This window comes from Cherax quadricarinatus, chromosome 2 (genome assembly GCF_038502225.1).
Source record: "Cherax quadricarinatus isolate ZL_2023a chromosome 2, ASM3850222v1, whole genome shotgun sequence".
Taxonomy (NCBI): domain Eukaryota; kingdom Metazoa; phylum Arthropoda; class Malacostraca; order Decapoda; family Parastacidae; genus Cherax; species Cherax quadricarinatus.
In genome coordinates this window covers 25,806,202-25,831,386 of record NC_091293.1, presented here as the reverse complement: position 1 = coordinate 25,831,386, position 25,185 = coordinate 25,806,202, and the positions used below count along the sequence as shown (strand labels likewise).

General features: G+C 37.7%; 1 protein-coding gene across 2 annotated transcripts in view; it reads left to right on the top strand.

Annotated features, from left to right (window-relative positions):
- LOC128706505 (uncharacterized) overlaps positions 1-8,548 on the top strand; it is a 97,543-nt gene extending 88,995 nt beyond the window's left edge. For both annotated transcript variants that reach the window (XM_070087731.1, XM_070087733.1), the window contains exon 8: positions 5,269-8,548. In XM_070087731.1, coding sequence (XP_069943832.1) covers positions 5,269-5,451 — 183 coding nt within the window. In that variant the 3' untranslated portion in view covers positions 5,452-8,548. The remainder of the gene's footprint in view (positions 1-5,268) is intronic.
- Positions 8,549-25,185: the final 16,637 nt, after the last annotated feature.

The window sequence follows — 25,185 nt, the reverse complement described above, 5'->3', positions numbered from 1 at the left end:
AATTAGGAGAAGGTGTGGAGTTAATAAAAGCATTAGTCAGAGGGCAGAAGAGGGGTTGTTGAGGTGGTTTGGTCATTTAGAGAGAATGGATCAAAGTAGAATGACATGGAAAGCATATAAATCTATAGGGGAAGGAAAGAGGGGTAGGGGTCGTCCTCGAAAGGGTTGGAAAGAGGGGGTAAAGGAGGTTTTGTGGGCGAGGGGCTTGGACTTCCAGCAAGCGTGCATGAGCGTGTTAGATAGGAGTGAATGGAGACGAATGATACTTGGGACCTGACGATGTGTTGGAGTGAGAGCAGGGTAATATTTAGTGAAGGGATTCAGGGAAACCGGTTATTTTCATATAGTCGGACTTGAGTCCTGGAAATGGGAAGTACAATGCCTGCACTTTAAAGGAGGGGTTTGGGATATTGGCAGTTTGGAGGGATATGTTGTGTATCTTTATACGTATATGCTTCTAAACTGTTGTATTCTGAGCACCTCTGCAAAAGCAGTGATAATGTGTGAGTGTGGTGAAAGTGTTGAATGATGATGAAAGTATTTTCTTTTTGGGAATTTTCTTTCTTTTTGGGTCACCCTGCCTCCGTGGGAGACGGCCGACTTGTTGAAAAAAAAAATGTATTATATATGTATTATATATATATATATATATATATATATATATATATATATATATATATATATATATATATATATATATATATATATATATGCAATAAGATCACAGTAAACAGGTGATTTCAAAATATGCAAAACAACCACTCTGAAAGAATAGAGAAATTCCAAGCGCTTTCGTGACTACTCACATTATCAAGGAACTATATAGTTCCTTGATAATGTGAGTAGTCACGAAAGCGCTTGGAATTTCTCTATTCTTTCAGAGTGGTTGTTTTGCATATATATATATATATATATATATATATATATATATATATATATATATAATACATATATATATATATATATATATATATACATATATATATATATACATATATATATATTATATATGTATATATATATATATATATATATATATATATATATATATATAATACATATATATATATATATATATATATACATATATATATATTATATATGTATTATATATATATATATATATACATATATATATATATACATATATATATATATATATATATATATATATATATATATATATAATACATAAATAATATATATATATATATATATATATATATACATATATATACATACATATATATATATATATATATATATATATATATATATATATATATATATATATATATATATATATATATATATATATATATATATATATATAGGTAGTAGGTTGGTAGACAGCAACCACCCAGGGAAGTACTACCGTCCTGCCAGATGACTGTGAAACAGAAACCTGTAACTGTTTTGCATGATGGTAGGATTGCTGGTGTCTTTTTCTGTCTCATAAACACGCTAGATAACAGGGATATCTTGCTACTCCAACTTACACTTTGGTCACACTTCACAGACATGCACATGCATATATATATACATACATCTAGGTTTTTTCTCCTTATTCTACATAGCTCTTGTTCTTCTTTATTTCTTCTATTGTCCATGGGGAAGTGGAAAAGAATCTTTCCTCCGTAAGCCATGCGTGTCGTATAAGGCGACTAAAATGCCGGGAGCAATGGGCTAGTAACCCCTTCTCCTGTAGACATTTACTAAAAATGAGAAGAAGAAAAACTTTATAAAACTGGGATGCTTGAATGTGCGTGGATGTAGTGCAGATGACAAGAAACAAATGATTGCTGATGTTATGAATGAAAAGAAGTTGGATGTCCTGGCCCTAAGCGAAACAAAGCTGAAGGGGGCAGGGGAGTTTCGGTGGGGGGAAATAAATGGGATTAAATCTGGAGTATCTGAGAGAGTTAGAGCAAAGGAAGGGGTAGCAGTAATGTTGAATGATCAGTTATGGAAGGAGAAAAGAGAATATGAATGTGTAAATGCAAGAATTATGTGGATTAAAGTAAAGGTTGGATGCGAGAAGTGGGTCATAATAAGCGTGTATGCACCTGGAGAAGAGAGGAATGCAGAGGAGAGAGAGAGATTTTGGGAGATGTTAAGTGAATGTATAGGAGCCTTTGAACCAAGTGAGAGAGTAATTGTGGTAGGAGACCTGAATGCTAAAGTAGGAGAAACTTTTAGAGAGGGTGTGGTAGGTAAGTTTGGGGTGCCAGGTGTAAATGATAATGGGAGCCCTTTGATTGAACTTTGTATAGAAAGGGGTTTAGTTATAGGTAATACATATTTTAAGAAAAAGAGGATAAATAAGTATACAAGATATGATGTAGGGCGAAATGACAGTAGTTTGTTGGATTATGTATTGGTAGATAAAAGACTGTTGAGTAGACTTCAGGATGTACATGTTTATAGAGGGGCTACAGATATATCAGATCACTTTCTAGTTGTAGCTACACTGAGAGTAAAAGGTAGATGGGTTACAAGGAGAATAGAAGCATCAGGGAAGAGAGAGGTGAAGGTTTATAAACTAAAAGAGGAGGCAGTTAGGGAAAGATATAAACAGCTATTGGAGGATAGATGGGCTAATGAGAGCATAGGCAATGGGGTCGAAGAGGTATGGGGTAGGTTTAAAAATGTAGTGTTAGAGTGTTCAGCAGAAGTTTGTGGTTACAGGAAAGTGGGTGCGGGAGGGAAGAGGAGCGATTGGTGGAATGATGATGTAAAGAGAGTAGTAAGGGAGAAAAAGTTAGCATATGAGAAGTTTTTACAAGGTAGAAGTGATGCAAGGAGGGAAGAGTATATGGAGAAAAAGAGAGAGGTTAAGAGAGTGGTGAAGCAATGTAAAAAGAGAGCAAATGAGAGAGTGGGTGAGATGTTATCAACAAATTTTGTTGAAAATAAGAAAAAGTTTTGGAGTGAGATTAACAAGTTAAGGAAGCCTAGAGAACAAATGGATTTGTCAGTTAAAAATAGGAGAGGAGAGTTATTAAATGGAGAGTTAGAGGTATTGGGAAGATGGAGGGAATATTTTGAGGAATTGTTAAATGTTGATGAAGATAAGGAAGCTGTGATTTCGTGTATAGGGCAAGGAGGAATAACATCTTGTAGGAGTGAGGAAGAGCCAGTTGTGAGTGTGGGTGAAGTTCGCGAGGCAGTAGGTAAAATGAAAGGGGGTAAGGCAGCCGGTATTGATGGGATAAAGATAGAAATGTTAAAAGCAGGTGGGGATATAGTTTTGGAGTGGTTGGTGCAATTATTTAATAAATGTATGGAAGAGGTAAGATACCTAGGGATTGGCAGAGAGCATGCATAGTTCCTTTGTATAAAGGCAAAGGGGACAAAAGAGAGTGCAAAAATTATAGGGGGGTAAGTCTGTTGAGTATACCTGGTAAAGTGTATGGTAGAGTTATTATTGAAAGAATTAAAAGTAAGACGGAGAATAGGATAGCAGATGAACAAGGTAGGGGGTGTGTGGACCAGGTGTTTACAGTGAAACATAAGTGAACAGTATTTAGATAAGGCTAAAGAGGTCTTTGTGGCATTTATGGATTTGGAAAAGGCGTATGACAGGGTGGATAGGGGGGCAATGTGGCAGATGTTGCAGGTGTATGGTGTAGGAGGTAGGTTACTGAAAGCAGTGAAGAGTTTTTACGAGGATAGTGAAGCTCAAGTTAGAGTACATAGGAAAGAGGGAAATTATTTCCCAGTAAAAGTAGGCCTTAGACAAGGATGTGTGATGTCACCGTGGTTGTTTAATATATTTATAGATGGGGTTGTAAGAGAAGTAAATGCGAGGGTCTTGACAAGAGGCGTGGAGTTAAAAGATAAGAATCACACATAAAGTGGGAGTTGTCACAGTTGCTCTTTGCTGATGACACTGTGCTCTTGGGAGATTCTGAAGAGAAGTTGCAGAGATTGGTGGATGAATTTGGTAGGGTGTGCAAAAGAAGAAAATTAAAAGTGAATACAGGAAAGAGTAAGGTTATGAGGATAACAAAAATATTAGGTGATGAAAGACTGGATATCAGATTGGAGGGAGAGAGTATGGAGGAGGTGAATGTATTCAGATATTTGGGAGTGGACGTGTCAGCGGATGGGTCTATGAAGGATGAGGTGAATCATAGAATTGATGAGTGGAAAAGGGTGAGTGGTACACTTAGGAGTCTGTGGAGACAAAGAACTTTGTCCTTGGAGGCAAAGAGGGGAATGTATGAGAGTATAGTTTTACCAACACTCTTATATGGGTGTGAAGCATGGGTGATGAATGTTGCAGCGAGGAGAAGGCTGGAGGCAGTGGAGATGTCATGTCTGAGGGCAATGTGTAGTGTGAATATTATGCAGAGAATTCGTAGTTTGGAAGTTAGGAGGAGGTGCGGGATTACCAAAACTGTTGTCCAGAGGGCTGAGGAAGGGTTGTTGAGGTGGTTCGGACATGTAGAGAGAATGGAGCGAAACAGAATGACTTCAAGAGTGTATCAGTCTGTAGTGGAAGGAAGGCGGGGTAGGGGTCGGCCTAGGAAAGGTTGGAGGGAGGGGGTAAAGGAGGTTTTGTGTGCGAGGGGCTTGGACTTCCAGCAGGCGTGCGTGAGCGTGTTTGATAGGAGTGAATGGAGACGAATGGTTTTTAATACTTGACGTGCTGTTGGAGTGTGAGCAAAGTAACACTTATGAAGGGGTTCAGGGAAACCGGCAGGCCGGACTTGAGTCCTGGAGATGGGAAGTACAGTGCCTGCACTCTGAAGGAGGGGTGTTAATGTTGCAGTTTAAAAACTGTAGTGTAAAGCACCCTTCTGGCAAGACAGTGATGGAGTGAATGATGGTGAAAGTTTTTCGTTTTCGGGCCACCCTACCTTGGTGGGAATCGGCCAGTGTGATAATAAAAAAAAATGTTTTGTCTTTATATATATATATATATATATATATATATATATATATATATATATATATATATATATATATATATATATATATATATATATATATATATACATATATATATATATATATATATATATAAATGTATATACATTATATATATATATAATTATATATATATATATATACATATATATATATATATACATATATATATATAAATATATATACATATATAAATATATATACATATATATAAATATATATACATATATAAATATATATACATATATATATATATATATATATATATATATATATATATATATATATACATATATATATATATATAATATAACATTACTTGTGTTTCCCCAGGAGCATCGCGTTCTGATCCCAAAGGAGGAAATGCTGAAGAAGATACCACGGCGTTCAGTGGTGTTCTTTGTGCACCCGGATAACCCCGTGCTTGTGAAGCCCATCGACGGCTCTACTAGCTACGACCCTGTAACAGTCAAGATGCACATTGATAAGCGTTTTGAAGACACCTACCAATACTGAAGATCGTACCAGATGTGTGTGCGCTTGCAGCCTCCTACAACACCGCTACGCATGTCAAAGCTGGAGGTCTCCATCGTTCATATTTCTCTAAAAAGCCTCCATTCAGAAATTAATCACAGTCATATAGTAGGAACAATTAATAGCGAACCACCATAATTTGGAAAAGAAACTAGATACCATTTCGGTTTGGACCCAGGATGCACAGAAACTTCATCCCGCTTTCAGTTTAAGTTTTTAAGTTAGGTGTGAAAAGTCCATCCATTTCTGTCGCCCCATGTTACTGGGCATCAGTGTGTTAGCTTTACCATGTACATGCAGCCACTTCAATATCATTGAAATAACGTTTAAAATCGCTATTCAACCTTTGACAATAAGACGTCAGTTTCAGGAAAAAAAATTAAGTACAGTAAAACCCCCGTATCCATGAATTCTGTTGCAGCGGTTTCAGTTATGCACGGTTTACAGTAGCCCGAAAATAAATGGCCTCTAAGCGCAAAAGTAGTGATGGTGTCAGTTCTTCTAAGCCTTAGAGAAGCCTTGAAGTGCTTCCCATCAGTAGAAAGTGCTAATTCTCGACTTATTCTGCGTAATTTATCAATTAAGATTTATCAAGGTTATGTATGTAAACGAGAAACTACTTATAAGGTTCGTTACCATCCACAATTTCGGGTATCCACGGAAAGTCTTGGAACGTATTCCCGCAGATACGGGGGAATACTGTATTCATTTTGGCGTGTGCGCGTGTGTAGCTGCTTCACACTATCATATGATACACAGTTATTAAGACATTCAGCCCTTCACGTCTTTTACTTTTTATGGCAATCAAATAATTCCCCCTTCTTAATTACCTGAAGTATTACAATCATTAGCGTAGCATTTATATAATTTGCTACCCTCAAGTTAAGTTCTGTTATATATAAAACTGTGTAAAGTTCATTAAAATAGTTGAATTTTACATACTGGTAGATAGGCTTTTATTTTAAAAGTAAAATATCCAAGAACTTGTTGCCACAGCTACACAGTGATTCTTATAGCATATATTCTGCTTAATCTTTCTTTGGGCCCTTTCTAGTTTGTAAAGGAGACCAATATGTATGTATGTATATGTATATTAGAGTTAATAACTTTTTTACAGAGTAATATTCCTGTACCTTAATCAGATGAACTTTTACCTAAAAGCTAAGAAATGACCTTTCATTTCAATATCTTTTTAGAAAATGTCGTCCCTAGATGAAAAAAAAACGAGTAACGAAAACAAGTAACTTGAATGCATATTGCATGTAATATTAATAACAAATAAAACAGCTTACAGCATCATTGTTGTCGTGTGTGTATATATATTACTACTTATTGCTTAGAATAAAAGGAAGTTGCAGTTTGTTTTTGTTTCTGCAGACAACATACAGTTCCTGCATAACTTTAATTGCACGTTCAGCACACTGATTACTTCTTGGTATATTGAGTTCGGACGCCTCCTGCTTCCAGTAATTTTCAATGAGTTCAGTGCTTTTTTGTAAGGTTTCAATATTTCTGACAAATTCTTGAAGTCATTTTCATCGTACATCTGATTAGCAAACCAATAATCTGTCCAGGTGTATGAAATGAATCTACATATCTTCTCCAAAGTCTTCCGTCTTGTAGGTATAAGAATGAATTCAAGAATAGCTAGGATGGCTCTTGAATTCCACTTCGCATTGTTGATGTTTGAAATCTTCTGAAAGTTAATCAAAGGGAAGTGCCCCTTTTCTTCAAAGGATCTAAACACTCGTGATAGATTATACAAAAAAACTTCATATCATCTCTCTATCCTGATTTATGGATGATCTCTTCTGTTCCATTAACGAACTGTGCCTTTAGTTCCTCATAATTATTCACCAGTTGGGGTACAAATGGATACTCGATGTTTGGAGAACTGGTTTTAGCACCAAGATTTTCATCCATTACCAAACGAAGAATCCTGTCCAGAACGTGATGCTGACAACTGAAAAATTGTGGTTTGCTAATCCCCTTCTCTGAGAAAATTCGTTGCAGTTTATCAACATCTCCACACTTTTTCCCTGTGTTAGCGTTTGTTGAATCAGCAATAACCATCTTTGTTGCAATCCATAAGTTGTATTCATGAATAACTTTTGTCATTCCTTCAGTAATAGTTTCAGCCTTGTCATCTTTCAAATGTAGTGAATCAGGTTTTACTTCGGTTCTTTCATTTTTTAGTACTAATACCTGATACTCATTTTCCTCAATGAGCTTTCCATCGAGATGTAAAGACCATTCTTCTTAGGCTATACCTGTAAATATATTGTCAGACAAGCTGTGCTCACTGATACACTCCTCGATGAAATACAATGAGAAAATGATAACAACAATAGTAGACGCCAGTATATAGAGTTGCCAATTAGTAATTTTCTGAGTTGCTACTTAAGATTAGTAACGTAAATATATGGTGATTAATATTTTTCATTAAATTGAGTTGCCAATTAATCCTTTCCTGAGTTGCTACTTATGAATAGTAACGCAGATATATGGTGATTCATAGTTTTTATGTAGGTGGGACCTTTTTTGAAAACTGATAGGAATTAGGGACTTTTTCATTCTTTTTAAACAAAAGTTCATCGATTTATGACACAGGGGATATTTATTTGGAAAAAAAGTAAAAAAGTTATAACCCTAATGTATATATATAATTAAAATACCTAGATTGTTTTTAAATAATGCAGTAAGTCTTGGTAGGTTTTTTACCCTCAGATATGTTTGAGTTTTTCATTTTGCATTTTTTGCATATTTTAAATATGCTTTATAAATAACTTTTTTCCACATTCTCGGAGGTTCACACCGAAATCCCATTAAATGAATCGTCAAATAGTTTGTCATTTGACAAACTGGGTCAAAACATTCAAATTGAATATTTTAAGACAACATATTTTGCTTTATTAGACCAGATTTTTACAGTGTCTTATACTCATTGGTACAACTTTACCTGTTTCAGTCACTGCTCGATCCCACAGAGGTATCCCCTTTATCAGCTCCTTTGTTAATGTATGCAAGATGCATAGCGGTTATATCTCGAAACTTTCAAGAGTAAAGGAGAGCAGCTCAATTCCGTCAAAAGACCTCTGTACCATAATTCAACCCTCGTAAAAAGGTCCTGGAGCCTTCAAGAAACCGAAGATCTCAGTACACTCAAGAAGCCCAGGAGTTCACTCTTATGCGGAAACCAACTGATAGATCTTTATGAAACCGATGGCAATTGTTCTTTTATCCAAGAAGATGTGATTAAGAACAGCCTTTTTTTTGCATAAAAGCTTGAATAAACTTAATTTTTCCACTTTACTAATAAAACAGAGCAAAATACACAAGTAGTGACAGCTGCTGTATAATCCTTACGGGTTTAGCGCTACCCCCATGATGATAATACAAGCAGTATCAGTTTGAATTTGATCTGAAAGTATATTCAGCAATTATCACATGGAAACCACTAATTTATATATTTTTTAAATGTTTTAAAATTCGGTATATATGCAGTTAAAGAAGGGCATTCTCAAGTCAATCCATGGAAAAAAAATATAGTTTTCTCACCCTTTATATACGTTCAAGATTTCCTGAATAAAAATTTTGATTTAATTTTGCAAATGGAAAATAAATTTTGCATGAATCTGCTAAAATAAACATAGCTGTTATATTTTATTTATGGTTATCTCAGTAATAGTGAGATAACCAAAGACAGAATGAAGAAAACAGTCTCCGCTTTCTGGTAAAAATACTAAACTTTCAAAAAATGTAGCTTTTGTCCTATTCATTCAGATATAAGCGACACCTCATGATAGACTCATGTTGCCCGCCTTTTTCCAGATAGCCAATAGTAATTTAGAACTGGGCATTGTGCTATCTATCCTATGATAGATACAAGATCCTAATGTTTGTCTATTTACGTGCTTGTATACTGTTACAGTCATAATGATTTATTTATGCAGACACGAGTAAGGTCATATTAAAGGAAAACATAAGTGATATAAATAATTTAAAACCCACATGTGAACTATAGTGTATTTGTGAATGAATTTATGTCTGCATAAATAACTCTTTACGGTGGTAGCCAGATCATAATCATGTAAATAGAGTTCATTACTCGAGTAGTTTGCCTAACCATTAAAATTTTAGAGCCTAGTCAATTGACCCATTATGTGCCACAGGATTAGCATAGGTGCATAATGTAGTTATTAAACTAACTTTGAGGTCAACAAACTCACTCGACATGTTAAAAAAAAATCGCCATTGCTGCTTTTTCCCAAATAGAAACCGAAAATAAATTTAAAAATTTAAAATATTTGAACGTAGAACCAGGATCATGAAGAAAATATAATTATGTAACTCAGTAAATGAAATGACCATCACGGAGGTTCTTAACAGGGAAAACAAATTAAATATATCATTATTATCTCATATGATCATCTTCAATGACAATAGAAGTTACATTTTTCAGAAACTTAAAATATGTAATGGAAGAATTAAATATTTCTAGAATGATTAATAAAATGATCAGATATATCATACGTGTCACGATTAATGATTATTGCTTCTTTTATATCGCATTGCATGAATGCACAGAGAGTGCTGATGATTTGTTATTATGCTTATCAAGCTCACGGGTTTCTAAAACATAGAGTGGGCTTAATGTATCTCGTGTCAGGTCATAAATTGTCAATAGATATAAAACGCCTTTTCAGAATATCAAACTCTTTTTAAAGATACTGAAATATTTAATTAGTTTGTGTTTAGACTTGCAGTCCATATCATGCTGCTTGGTGACAGAAACACTATTGCAGAATTATGACATACAGTGAAGACTAATGATATAATAACTGTTGCGATAGATTCGGAGAGCAGAGAAAAAGAGGTTTGAGATTTCTAATGCTGAGGCTGCCAGTACCGTCGAGGAGACTTGACGTAGTTGAGGTGGAGCAATTAATGTACTACCCAGCAAATGTTTCTTCTGCTGCAAATAGTCGGGGAACTTCCACCAAGCTACCACCATCATCTTAATCAGTGGGTGAAGGCATACCTTCTACAACTGCAAGACACAGTACTGCTTGGCAAGCTGAGTGATGATATCTTAGAACATAAGAACATAAGAACGAAGGAACACTGCAGCAGGCCTACTGGCCCATGCGAGGCAGGTCCAAGTCTCCTACCGGCTTAACAATAATAGTCATCATCACATTGACTTAACGTCCTGGTAGCACAAGCTAATCAGGTCCAACTCACACCCACCCACACCCACTCATGTGGGTGTGGCCTCTATAACTGTACTCGGGAGTTTGTTCCACTCATCCACAACTCTATTACCAAACCAGTACTTTCCTATATCCTTCCTGAATCTGAATTTTTCTAACTTAAAACCATTGCTGCGAGTCCTGTCTAGGCTAGATATTTTCAGCACACTATTTACATCCCCTTTATTTATTCCTGTCTTCCATTTATACACCTCAATCATATCCCCCCTAATTCTACGTCTTTCTAGAGAGTGAAGATTCAGGGCCCTTAGTCTATCCTCATAGGGAAGGTTTCTGATACATGGGATCAACTTTGTCCTCCTCCTTTGTACATTTTCCAGAGCATTTATATCCATTCTGTAATACGGTGACCAAAACTGTGCAGCATAATCTAAATGAGGCCTAACCAAGGATGTATAGAGTTGAAGAACAACCTGAGGACTCCTATTATTTATGCTTCTTGATATAAAGCCAAGGATTCTATTAGCTTTATTGCGAACACTTAAAATTACTGCTAACCAGAACTCTTAAAGCAATCCGTAATATTAAGAGTTTATATGTGGCGTGGTTATTGTCCTGTCCAACATTTAGAACTTTGCAGTCTATATTAAACTGCATCTGCCACCTCTCGACCACTGCATCAGTCTACTCAAATCTTCCTGCAGTGCTCTAATGTCCTCGTCAGAATGAATTCGACGGCCTATTGAGGTGTCAGCAAACTTGCTGATGTCGCTCTTTATGCCCTCATCTATGTCGTTTATGTATATTGTGAACAGCAGGGGGCCCAACACTGACCCCTGTGGAACACCGCTCGTGACGCTTCCCCACTCTGAATTTATGACTCTCTGCTGCCTATTTGTCAACCATGGGAAAAAATTTCTCCTCCTATTCCATGTGCCTTAATTTTCCTCAATAGTCTCTGATGTGGGACCCTGTCAAAAGCCTTACTGAAGTCCATGTACACAATATCATATTCATTACCATGATCTACCTCCTCAAATACTTTAGTGAAAAAAGTTAACAAATTCGTAAGGCAGGAACGCTCCTTTGTAAAACCATGCTGAGATTCGTTGATTAATTTATGCTTTTCAAGGTGGCTACGAACTGCCTCGGCAATTATTGATTCCATAAATTTTCCCACTATGGAGGTTAGGCTTATTGGTCTATAGTTTGAAGCTAAGGACCTGTCACCTGCTTTGAAAATAGGTATCACATTTGCAATTTTCCACTTATCTGGCACCATGCCAGTTTGTAGTGATATGTTGAAAAGATTAGCCAAAGGTTTGCTAAGCTCCTCTTTACATTCCTTTAGAACCCTTGCATACAGTTCATCAGGGCCTGGGGATTTGTTAGGTTTTAATTTATCTATTTGCCTAAGGACCATGTCACTTGTGACCCTAATCGTGCACAGTTTATTATCGTCCTGTTCCACATAATTTATCATTTCTGGAATATCGCTGGTATCCTCCTGTGTAAAAACTGAGAGGAAGTATATGTTATAACTTCTACACATTTCCTTATCACTGTCAGTGAGCTGACCCGATGAACTTTTGAGTGGGCCTATCTTGTCCCTGATCTTATTTCTGTATACCTGAAAGAATCCTTTTGGGTTAGTCTTCGAATCTCTTGGTAATTCCTTTTTTTATTTCTCTCTTTAACTGAATATATCGATTTCTTAATTGCCCCTCTCCTCTTTTGATTTGCCTATATAGACCAATTAGATATTTTAATCTATTGTTCATCCATTTAGGATCATTTTTGTTTGTTCTGATTTCCCTATTTGGAACATAATTTGACTGAGCAGCTAGAACTACTGGAAAGCGTCATATCGGCATCCATCACCACCTACCTGACCCTTAGTCAGGTCATTCCAGTTCAACCCACCTAAGTAACAGTCCTATGAAATCAGCCAAGCGGAAGTCAGGGACAGAGACTTGATTGCCATTATTAGGGGAATTCCATGATATATTAAAACTGAGTGATTTGTGATCACTTTCCCCAAGCTCATCATTAACCTCAAGATTATTAATTAGTGTTTCCCTACTGGCAAGAACCAAGTCAAGGAGGTTATTTCCCCCTAGTTGGCTCTGTTTAGGAAGGAGGTTACCACACCACTTCGAAAAGAGGAACCCTGATGGTGGTGAGGGACTTTCAATTTTAAGAATTGGAACTACCCTCCCTGACCTTGTACAGAAGATGATCGCCTCCCATTTCCTTACAGATATATGACTCCAATGAGTCTGGCGTTTCTCCATGCATGCACTAATAATTTACCAATCGAAATGCTTGGCATCTCTTAACGACAAAGCAGGCTGAGGTCCATCAGATATGATGTTAGAAACGAAAGAACAGTAGCTTCAAGGTATCGCCTCTACTGAGATATATTCGCTGGTATAATCTATATTTAATTTTTAAAACAATTTTTTAACTGAGGTCCTGACAAACAGTACCATGGTCATCTCAAGTAACTAGGAACAGAAATTTCAACTTACCTTGAGAATACACTTCCCACTTCATGATATGCAAGCATGCACGGAGTGACGTGAATTTTTTTGTTCGTGTCCAGCATAAATATAGACAAAACACTCAGAATGGCAAAAGCCATGGCCTTGAAACATTAGGGAAATCAGGTTATTCCAAAGGAACATTGGAGAAAAATTACCAAGTCATTCCATTTTCTCCTTCGCCAAGAAAACAGAGGTGATTCTTGATGTCCAGTAGCTCAGATGAAGCGCAGTCAGTTTCCATAGCATCACAGCTCTGAAAAAACTACCAGACATGTGGGGGACAGATTTTAGTGCCATCGCCTGAGTTGCCATTCTCGAATGAATAAGGATGGTTGAAGAGTGGGAAGATGATGTGAACCACTCTCCCAAAGGCCTCCCAGTCCATCCCAAAGCTCTTCAAGCTCTGACAATGGTTACAGGGGACACTACAAATGTGTTAAATCAGACGTCCTATGCACTACACTGTGAATCTAGAGGCGACTGAGATCTCGCCTAAATAAAATTCCTCTCAATAGAAGAAACTAATAAATGAAGTTTCAGGTAATTATTAATAATATAAACTTTACACTGGCGAAGAATGTGTTTAAAATATTTACTAAAATATTTGAAAATTATTAATTTTATTTATCATTGCTTAACTGTTAATCTTGTTACATTCACAAAGTGATGAGCAGAACACATTCTTATGTTTAAAACTTAGGTCTTTAAACACTAAATTCCATTGCTGATCCTTAATCAACACAAAAAAAAAGAAAAAAGAAAAATAATATAAATGCCATTTCAAAATCGGTAAAAAGAGGCGTACTATTAGAAAAGTGTCTTCCAAAAGGAAAGTACATACAGTAAGTACATTTGATTATGTACTCTTTAAAATGGCAGCGATTTTAAAAATTTAATAATATTTTTAAATTTTAATAATTTTGTATTTTAATTGGCCTAGATTTCATAAAACAAAAAGTCTGAATTAATCATTGTCATTCTTTCAATTCTACCTAGATTTTACCATAATATATGGCGAAATTCGGAATTTTGACACAGAGGCAAGCCTTAATATGGCGGCTTTTTTTTTTTTTACTTTTGAATGTTCTTTTTATCAGAAAAGTAAAATCAATACAAGGTAATGCAAGGAGAATAACGATTAGATATGCTGATGATGTTATTGTATATATAAGATCCTGACGCAAGATGTAAACCATTCTGAATTATACAAACAGTAACTTTTTCATAATGGCTGCCATGTAATTTTTGTATGGAAAATAAGTATGAGTAACAGACAAAATTAGTAATCACAAAAGAGGAGCAACAAAATTAAAGGCTAATAGACCTACTATATTTCCTTTTACAAATAAATTAGTATCAGGTCTATGTAATCTCTGTCCCTTGTTTATAAAGTAAATTAAGGTGGTATAGACAGACGCACAGATCTCAGAATATAGTTGGTTGAAGTCTTTATTAAAGAGCCATTGCAAGAATTTATAAAAATATATTGCTTATAAATTTTAATGTCCCACCTTCAACCCTGCAACAATATGAAGGACACTACTTGACTTTTTAATAATAATACCTAAAGAATTGTTCTAAGGTGTTCTACATTAACTAAAATATTTAATACGAAGACAGAATAGTTGCATGTAGCATTGATAATAATCTTAGCAAAATAAGAATTATTAAAGGGTTAAGACTTTTGTGTGAAGATCAAGATAGTGGAACCTCAGAAATAGTTCAGAACTGGTTAAAACTATAGTGAATCAAACTATGTAAATATATATATATATATATATATATATATATATATATATATATATATATATATATATATATATATATATATATATATATATATATATATATATATATCGTGCTAATTAGGTAAAACTTGCGATTTTGGCTTAAATGCCAACGGTCTTTTTGCCGAATAAGGTAATCGAAATTTTGTGTATGCAATAATTTCGGGAAAATCATACTGAACCTAACGAAAAAAATATATTTCATTGTGTTTATTTATTAAATTACTGTAAACTTATGTAAAATTTATTTAGTTGGATTAGCCTAAATTAAATCGCGATTGTTATAATAAGTTTAGGTAAGTTTTCTAAGGTTCTTTTGGTACAAAATAATTAATTTTTAAATTAACATAAATGAAAAAAAATATATCCTTAAACGTATAAGAGAAAATTTTAGAAAGGACTTAATTTTAAATGAGTTCTTGCTAATTGACCGATATTACCAATTCGGCACGACACACACACACACACGCACACACACGCACACACACACGCACACACACATACACACACACACACACACACACACACACACACACACACACACACACACACACACACACACACACACACACACACACACACACACACACACAAACACACACACACACACACATACACACATACACACACATACACACATACACACACATACACACACACACACATAAGGAGATCGACTGGAAGAACTTGGAGCCGCATGGGGGCCAAGATACTTGGAGGGTTAATGATGGAGGTGGTACTGGAAAACTTCATGTACCAACACGTAAGGGACACTACAAGAGAGAGAGGAGAGGATGAACCAGCAAGGCTGGACTTAGTATTCACCTTGAGTAGTGCAGATATCGAGGACATCACATATGAAAGACCCCTTGGGGCCAGCGATCATGTGGTTTTAAGCTTCGAATACACAGTAGAGCTACAAGTGGAGGGAGAAGCAGGAAGGCCAGGACGAATGAAGCCAAACTACAAGAAAGGGGACTACACGAGATTGAGGAACTTCCTGAACGGGGTTCAGTGGGACAGAGAACTGGCAGGGAAGCCAGTTAATGAGATGATGGAATATGTAGCAACAATATGGAAGGAGGCTGAGGAGCGGTTTGTATCCAAGGGTAACAGGAATAATGAAAAAGCCAGGATGAGCCCATGGTTCACCCAAAGGTGCAGGGAGGCAAAAACCAAGTGTGCTAGGGAATGGAAGAAATATAGAAGGCAAAGGACCCAGGAGAATAAGGAGAGCAGTCGTAGAGCCAGAAACGAATATGCACAGATAAGAAGGGAAGCCCAAAGACAATATGAAAACGACATAACAGCGAAAGCCAAATCTGACCCGAAACTGTTATACAGGCACATCAGGAGGAAAACAACAGTCAAGGACCAGGTATTCAGGCTAAGGAAGGAAGGAGGAGAGACAACAAGAAATTACCGTGAAGTATGTGAGGAACTCAACAAGAGATTCAAAGAAGTGTTCACAGAGGAGACAGAAGGGGCTCCAGAAAGACGGAGAGGTGGGGCACACCACCATGTGCTGAACACAGTACACACAACCGAGGAAGAAGTGAAGAGGCTTCTGAGTGAGCTAGATACCTCAAAGGCAATGGGACCAGTTAACATCTCCCAATGGGTCCTGAGAGAGGGAGCAGAGGTGCTATGTGTACCCCTAACAACAATATTCAATACATCTTTTGAAACAGGGAGATTGCCTGAGGCATGGAAGACAGCAAATGTAGTCTCAATCTTTAAAAAAGGAGACAGACATGAAGCACTAAACTACAGACCAGTGTCACTGACATGTATAGTATGCAAAATCGTGGTGAAGATTATCAGGAGAAGAGTGGTGGAACACCTAGAAAGGAATGATCTCATCAACAGCAGCCAACATGGTTTCAGGGACGGAAAATCCTGTGTCACAGACCTACTGGAGTTCTATGACATGGCGACAGCAGTAATACAAGAGAGAGAGGGGTGGGTGGATTGCATATTCTTGGGCTGCAAGAAGGCGTGTGACACAGTTCCACACAAGAGATTGGAGCAAAAACTGAAAGACCAAGCAGGAATAACAGGGAAGGCACTACAATGGATCAGGGAATACTTGTCAGGAAGACAGCAGCGAGTCATGGTACGTGGCGAGGTGTCAGAGTGGGCACCTGTGACCAGCAGGGTCTCACAGGGGTCAATCCTAGGACCAGTGCTGTTTTTGGTATTTGTGAACGTCATGACGGAAGGAATAGACTCTAAGGTGTCCCTGTTTGCAGATGACGTGAAGGTGATGAGAAGAATTCATTCGATCGAAGACCAGGCAGAACTACAAAGGGATCTGGACAGGCTGCAGACCTGGTCCAGCAATTGGCTCCTGGAGTTCAATCCCACCAAGTGCAAAGTCATGAAGATTGGGGAAGGGCAAAGAAGACCGCAGATGGAGTACAGTCTAGGGGGCCAGAGACTACAAACCTCACTCAAGGAAACAGATCTTGGGGTGAGTATAACACCAGGCACATCTCCTGAAGAGCACATCAACCAAATAACGGCTGCAGCATATGGGCACCTAGCAAACCTCAGAACAGCATTCCGACATCTTAATAAGGAATCGTTCAGGACCCTGTACACCGTGTACGTTAGGCCCATATTGGAGTATGCGGCACCAGTTTGGAACCCACACCTAGCCAAGCACGTAAAGAAACTAGAGAAAGTGCAAAGGTTTGCAACAAGACTAGTCCCAGAGCTAAGAGGTATGTCCTACGAGGAGAGGTTAAGGGAAATCAACCTGACGACACTGGAGGACAGGAGAGATAGGGGGGAGATGATAACGACATACAAAATACTGAGAGGAATTGACAAGGTGGACAAAGACAGGATGTTCCAGAGATTGGACACAGTAACACGGGGACACAGTTGGAAGTTGAAGACACAGATGAATCACAGGGATGTTAGGAAGTATTTCTTCAGCCACAGAGTCGTCAGTAAGTGGAATAGTTTGTGAGGCGATATAGTGGAGGCAGGATCCATACATAGCTTTAAGCAGAGGTATGATAAAGCTCACGGTAAGGGAGAGTGACCTAGTAGCGATCAGTGAAGAGGCGGGGCCAGGAGCTCGGACTCGACCCCTGCAACCTCAACTAGGTGAGTACAACTAGGTGAGTACACACACACACAAATCTAACCTAACCTATTAGCTCATAAACCCCCCACCACACACACATTTTTACGATAAGCTGAAGCAGCTAGAACATCCCAACAGGATAAAAACAAAATGGGCTCTCAAAAGGTAGGACGTAAAGGCAAGGAAACCGATGATGGCTGGTCGGACAAGGAAGAATGGGTAGAACGGCTCAAGAACAAAATGGAACAACATTGGGAGAAAAGGTTAAACGAGCTTTGCAGTAACATGTTAGAGCAAATATCTGCAGAGAACAAAAAAATGGGAATCATGAGCTGTAGTAGCTGAGGCAAAGATACAGAGATTGGAGGAAGAAATGGATGTGCTGAAGAAGGATCTGAAGAAGGTCCAAAAGGAGCAATATGACTGAAATGGGAGCATCAGCAGACAGCGAGGGGACTGAAGGACGGGATGGATCTAAGCATTCTTTTGCAGCAGTAATTTCAGGCCATCTTGGTGTCTGGGAGATGATTAGGGAAACAGCAAAGGAGATGCTTAAATCATATCCAGAGATACTGAGGGAAAAGAAATGGGAAGAGGAGAGGAAGAGGTCAATAATAATTCATGGGCTTCAGGAGGCTGAAGGGCAGACCTATGATGAAAGAAAGCATTGGGAGAAAACAGAGATTAAGAACATCATTGCAATAACAGAAGAGAGGAACATGTCTCAGGTAGAAAATTTTCACAGACTTGGGGGTATTCGAGGGAAAAAATCGACCAATCAGTTTAACATTCAAGACAGATGTGGTAAGGAACAGGATACTACAACGGAAACCACTGTTAAAAGACTCTCCAGATTATCAAAAAATGTTCCTCAATCGAGACAGAACACGAAAAGAAAGGGAACAACTGAAAGTGAGAGCAAGACAGAACCAGGGGAAGGAAAGAGAGATAGGACTGGCAACGACAGACAGGAAAACTCAGACTTTGGGGAAACATCAAACACAAATGCTTACAGAAACCTCTCAACCCCTGTCACCACATATCAACCAAACACAGTAAACAGAAATGAACTTCACTCCATAGCCACCATCCCCCTAAGCACTAATTCCACAATCACAGCAGCCTCCCATAACATTGTGCCTTGCCTCCCACCCTCCCAGCCTGCACCTTCCTCTTCCATCTCCCAAAATACAGTAATGGAAAGGAAGCTAAAGGTATGGTACACCAATGCAGATGGAATAACAAATAAGATTGAAGAGTGGCAAGAATGCATCATTGATGCATCACCTGATATCATAGCATTAACAGAGACAAAACTTACATGGATGATAACAGATGCAATTTTTCCACCTGGATATCAGATTATGAGGAAAGACAGAGAGAACAGAGGAGGGGGAGTATTAGCTTTGCTCATAAAAAACCAGTGGAGTTTTGAGGAGATGGGAGGAATGGAAAGAAGGGAAACAGACGACTTCATTGTAGGAACACTTCAGACTGGTGGTCCAAAGGTGATGATAGCAGTGATGTATAACCCACCACTTAACAGCAGGAGAACAAGAGAAGAGTATGATGTGCACAATAGGGCAATGGTGGATACACTAGCTGAAGTGGCCAGGAGGGCTCATATGGGTGGGACAAAATTGCTTATAATGGGGGATTTCAATCATAAAGAGATTGACTGGGAAAACCTAGAGCCACATGGGGGACCAGAAACATGGAGGGCTAAGATGTTGGAGACTGTATTGGAGAACTTCATGCATCAACATGTTAGGGATACAACCAGAGAGAGAGAGAGGAGAGGATGTTGCAGCAAGGCTGGATCTCATATTCACCCTGAATAGTTCAGACATAAGGGATATCACCCACGAAAGACCCCTTGGCACTAGTGATCATGATGTATTAGTTTTGAATATCTTGTCGAGTTAACAGTGGAGAATGCAGCAGCACGAGAACAAAGAGAGAAACCAAACTTCAAAAAAGGGGACTACATAGGAATGAGAAGTTTCCTGCATGAAGTGCAGTGGGAAAGAGAACTAGATGGAAAGACAGTAAATGAAATGATGGAAACAGTAACCACTAAGTGCAGGGAGGCAGAGGAAAGGTTCATACCAAAGGGCAACAGAAAAAATGGTAAGACCAGAGTGAGCCCATGGTTTAATTGGGGGTGTAAAGAGGCCAAAGCCAAGTGTGCTAGAGCATGGAAAAGGTATAGAAGGCAAAGGACTCAAGAAAACAAGGAGCTGAGCAGAAGAACCAGAAACGAATATGCAAGGATAAGGAGAGAGGCCCAGAGGCAATACGAGAACGACATAGCATCAAAAGCCAAATCTGAACCAAAGTTGTTATACAGTCACATTAGGAGAAAAACAACAGTCAAGGACCAGGTAATCAGGCTGAGGAAAGAAGGAGGGGAGCTCACGAAGAGTGACCAAGAAGTATGTGATGGACTAAACAAAAGAGTTAGAGAAGTATTCACAATAGAGTCAGGAATGCTTCCAGCAAACTGTGGAGGTAGGGTGCACCAGCAGGCGCTGGACACAATACACATAACCAAGGTAGAGGTGAAGAAACTGCTAAACGAACTCGATCCCTCAAAGGCAGTGGGCCCAGATAACATATCTCCATGGATACTGAGAGAGGGAGCAGAGGAACTGTGTGTGCCATTAGCAGCAATCTTCAGTAAATCTATCGAAACAGTGCAGTTGCCTGAGGCGTGGAAGACAGCACATGCAGTTCCAATTTTTAAGAAAGGGGACAGACAGGCAGCATTAAACTACAGACCAGTGTCACTGACTTGTATAGCATGTAAAATCATGGAAAAGATTATCAGGAGAAAAGTAATGGAAGACATTGAAAAGATTGGGCTCATACATGACAGTCAGCACGGCTTCAGAGATGGAAAATCCTGTGTCACAAATTTACTTGAGTTCTACGATAAGGTAACAGAAGTAAGACAGGAGAGAGAGGGATGGGTAGATTGCATCTTTTTAGATTGCAAGAAGGCTTTTGACACAGTACCACACAAGAGACTGGTGCAAAAATTAGAGAAGCAGGCAGGAATAACTGGGAAAGTACTGCAATGGATCAGGGAATACCTGACAGGAAGGAAACAACGTGTGTTGGTACGTGATGAAGTGTCGGAGTGGGCGAATGTGTCGAGTGGGGTTCCACAAGGTTCAGTCCTAGGCCCGGTGCTGTTTCTTGTATACGTGAATGACATGGTGGAAGGAATAGATTCAGAAGTGTCACTGTTCACTGATGATGTGAAACTGATGAGGAGAATACAAGTGGGCGAGGATCAGTTAAGATTACAAGGGGATCTGGACAAACTACAAGTACGGTCTGACAAATGGCTCCTAGAGTTTAACCCCAGTAAGTGTAAGGTCATGAAGATTGGGGAAGGACACAGAAGGCCGCACACGGAGTACAGGTTAGGAAACCAACAGCTGCAAACGTCAGTTAAAGAAAAGGATCTTGGGGTAAGCATTATAAAGAACATGTCCCCTGAGGCACACATCAATCAAATAACTGCTGCAGCATATGGGAGACTGGCAAACCTGAGATTGGCGTTTAGACATCTGAGTAAGGAGTCATTCATGACATTGTACACAGTGTACGTAAGGCCTATACTGGAATATGCAGCGCCGGTATGGAACCCTCACTTAGTCAAACACGTCACGAAAGTGGAGAAAGTGCAAAAATTTGCAACACGATTAGTCCCGGAACTGAGGGGTATGTCTTGTGAGGAGAGGTTAAGGGAACTCAACCTGATGACACTAGAGGAAAGGAGGGATAGAGGGGACATGATAACAATGTATAAAATACTATGAGGCATTGACAAGGTGGACAAGGATCGAATGTTTCAGAGATGGGATACAGAAACAAGGGGACACAATTGGAAACTGAAAATCCAGATGAGTCATAGAGATGTTAGGAAGTATTTCTTTAGTCTTAGAGTTGTCAGGAACTGGAATAATCTGGAGAGTGAAGTAGTGGAAGCAAGTTCCATAAATAGCTTTAAGAAGAGGTATGACAAATATCATGGAGCAGGGAGAGAGTGAATTAGTATCGATCAGTGAAGAGGCGGGGCTAGGAGCTATGACTCGACTCCTGCAACCACATATAGGTGAGTACATATAGGTGAGTACACACACACACACACACACACACATATATATATATATATATATATATATATATATATATATATATATATATATACATATATATATATATATATATATATATATATATATATATATATATATATATATATATATATATATATATATATATATATATATATATATATATATGTATATATATATATATATATATAAATATATATCTTTCTTTCAACGTACCAGCCGTATCCCACCGAGGCAAGGTGGCCCAAAACGAAAAAAGAAAATTTCTCCTTTTAAATTTAGTAATATATATGGGAGAAAGGGTTACTAGCCCCTTGCTCCCGGCATTTTTAGTCGCCTCTTACGACACGCATGGCTTACCGAGGAAGAATTCTGTTCCACTTCCCCTGCTTTTCCTGCATATATATATATATATATATATATATATATATATATATATAAATATATATATATATATATATATATATATATATATATATATATATATATATATATATATATATATATATATATATATATATATATATATTTATTTTTTTATTTTTTTTATCACACTGGCCAATTCCCACCAAGGCAGGGTGGCCTGAAAAAGAAAAACTTTCACCATCATTCACTCCATCACTGTCTTGCCAGAAGGGTGCTTTACACTACAGTTTTTAAACTGCAACATTAACACCCCTCCTTCAGAGTGCAGGCACTGTACTTCCCATCTCCAGGACTCAAGTCCGGCCTGCCGGTTTCCCTGAATCCCTTCATAAATGTTACTTTGCTCACACTCCAACAGCACGTCAAGTATTAAAAACCATTTGTCTCCATTCACTCCTATCAAGCACGCTCACGCATGCCTGCTGGAAGTCCAAGCCCCTCGCACACAAAACCTCCTTTACCCCCTCCCTCCAACCCTTCCTAGGCCGACCCCTACCCCGCCTTCCTTCCACTACAGACTGATACACTCTTGAAGTTATTCTGTTTCGCTCCATTCTCTCTACATGTCCGAACCACCTCAACAACCCTTCCTCAGCCCTCTGGACAACAGTTTTGGTAATCCCGCACCTCCTCCTAACTTCCAAACTACGAATTCTCTGCATTATATTCACACCACACATTGCCCTCAGACATGACATCTCCACTGCCTCCAGCCTTCTCCTCGCTGCAACATTCATCACCCATGCTTCACACCCATATAAGAGCGTTGGTAAAACTATACTCTCATACATTCCCCTCTTTGCCTCCAAGGACAAAGTTCTCTGTCTCCACAGACTCCTAAGTGCACCACTCACTCTTTTTCCCTCATCAATTCTATGATTCACCTCATCTTTCATAGACCCATCCGCTGACACGTCCACTCCCAAATATCTGAATACGTTCACCTCCTCCATACTCTCTCCCTCCAATCTGATATTCAATCTTTCATCACCTAATCTTTTTGTTATCCTCATAACCTTACTCTTTCCTGTATTCACCTTTAATTTTCTTCTTTTGCACACCCTACCAAATTCATCCACCAATCTCTGCAGCTTCTCTTCAGAATCTCCCAAGAGCACAGTGTCATCAGCAAAGAGCAGCTGTGACAACTCCCACCCTGTGTGTGATTCTTTATCTTTTAACTCCACGCCTCTTGCCAAGACCCTCGCATTTACTTCTCTTACAACCCCATCTATAAATATATTAAACAACCACGGTGACATCACACATCCTTGTCTAAGGCCTACTTTTACTGGGAAAAAATTTCCCTCTTTTCTACATACTCTAACTTGAGCCTCACTATCCTCGTAAAAACTCTTCACTGCTTTCAGTAACCTACCTCCTACACCATACACTTGCAACATCTGCCACATTGCCCCCCTATCCACCCTGTCATACGCCTTTTCCAAATCCATAAATGCCACAAAGACCTCTTTAGCCTTATCTAAATACTGTTCACTTATATGTTTCACTGTAAACACCTGGTCCACACACCCCCTACCTTTCCTAAAGCCTCCTTGTTCATCTGCTATCCTATTCTCCGTCTTACTCTTAATTCTTTCAATTATAACTCTACCATACACTTTACCAGGTATATATATATATATATATATATAAATATATATATATATATATATATATATATATATATATATATATATATATATATATATATATATATATATATATATATATATATATATATATATATATATATATATATATATATATATATATATATATATATATATATTTATTATCACACCGGCCGATTCCCACCAAGGCAGGGTGGCCCGAAAAAGAAAAACTTTCACCATCATTCACTCCATCACTGTCTTGCCAGAAGGGTGCTTTACACTACAGTTTTTAAACTGCAACATTAACATATATATATATATATATATATATATATATATATATATATATATATATATATGTCGTGCCGAATAGGCAGAACTTGCGATCTTGGCTTAAATAGCAACGCTCATCTTGCCATATAGGACAAGTGAAAATTTGTGTATGCAATAATTTCGCCAACATCATTCTGAACCTAACGAAAAAAATATATTTCACTGTGTTTGTTTAGTATTAAATTATTGTAAACGTATTTAAAATATATTTAGTTGGGTTAGACTAAAATAAATTGCTCTTGTTATAATAAGGTTAGGTAAGTTTTCTAAGTTCCTTTTGATGCAAAATTATAAATTTTTACATCAACATTAATGAAAAAAATATATCTTTAAACGTATAAGAGAAAATTTTAGAAAGGACTTGATTTTAAATGAGTTCTTGCTAATTGACCAGTTTTACATATTCGGCACGACATATATATATACATATATATATATATATATATATATATATATATATATATATATATATATATATATATATATATATATATACATATATATATATATATATATATATATATATATATACATATATATATATATATAC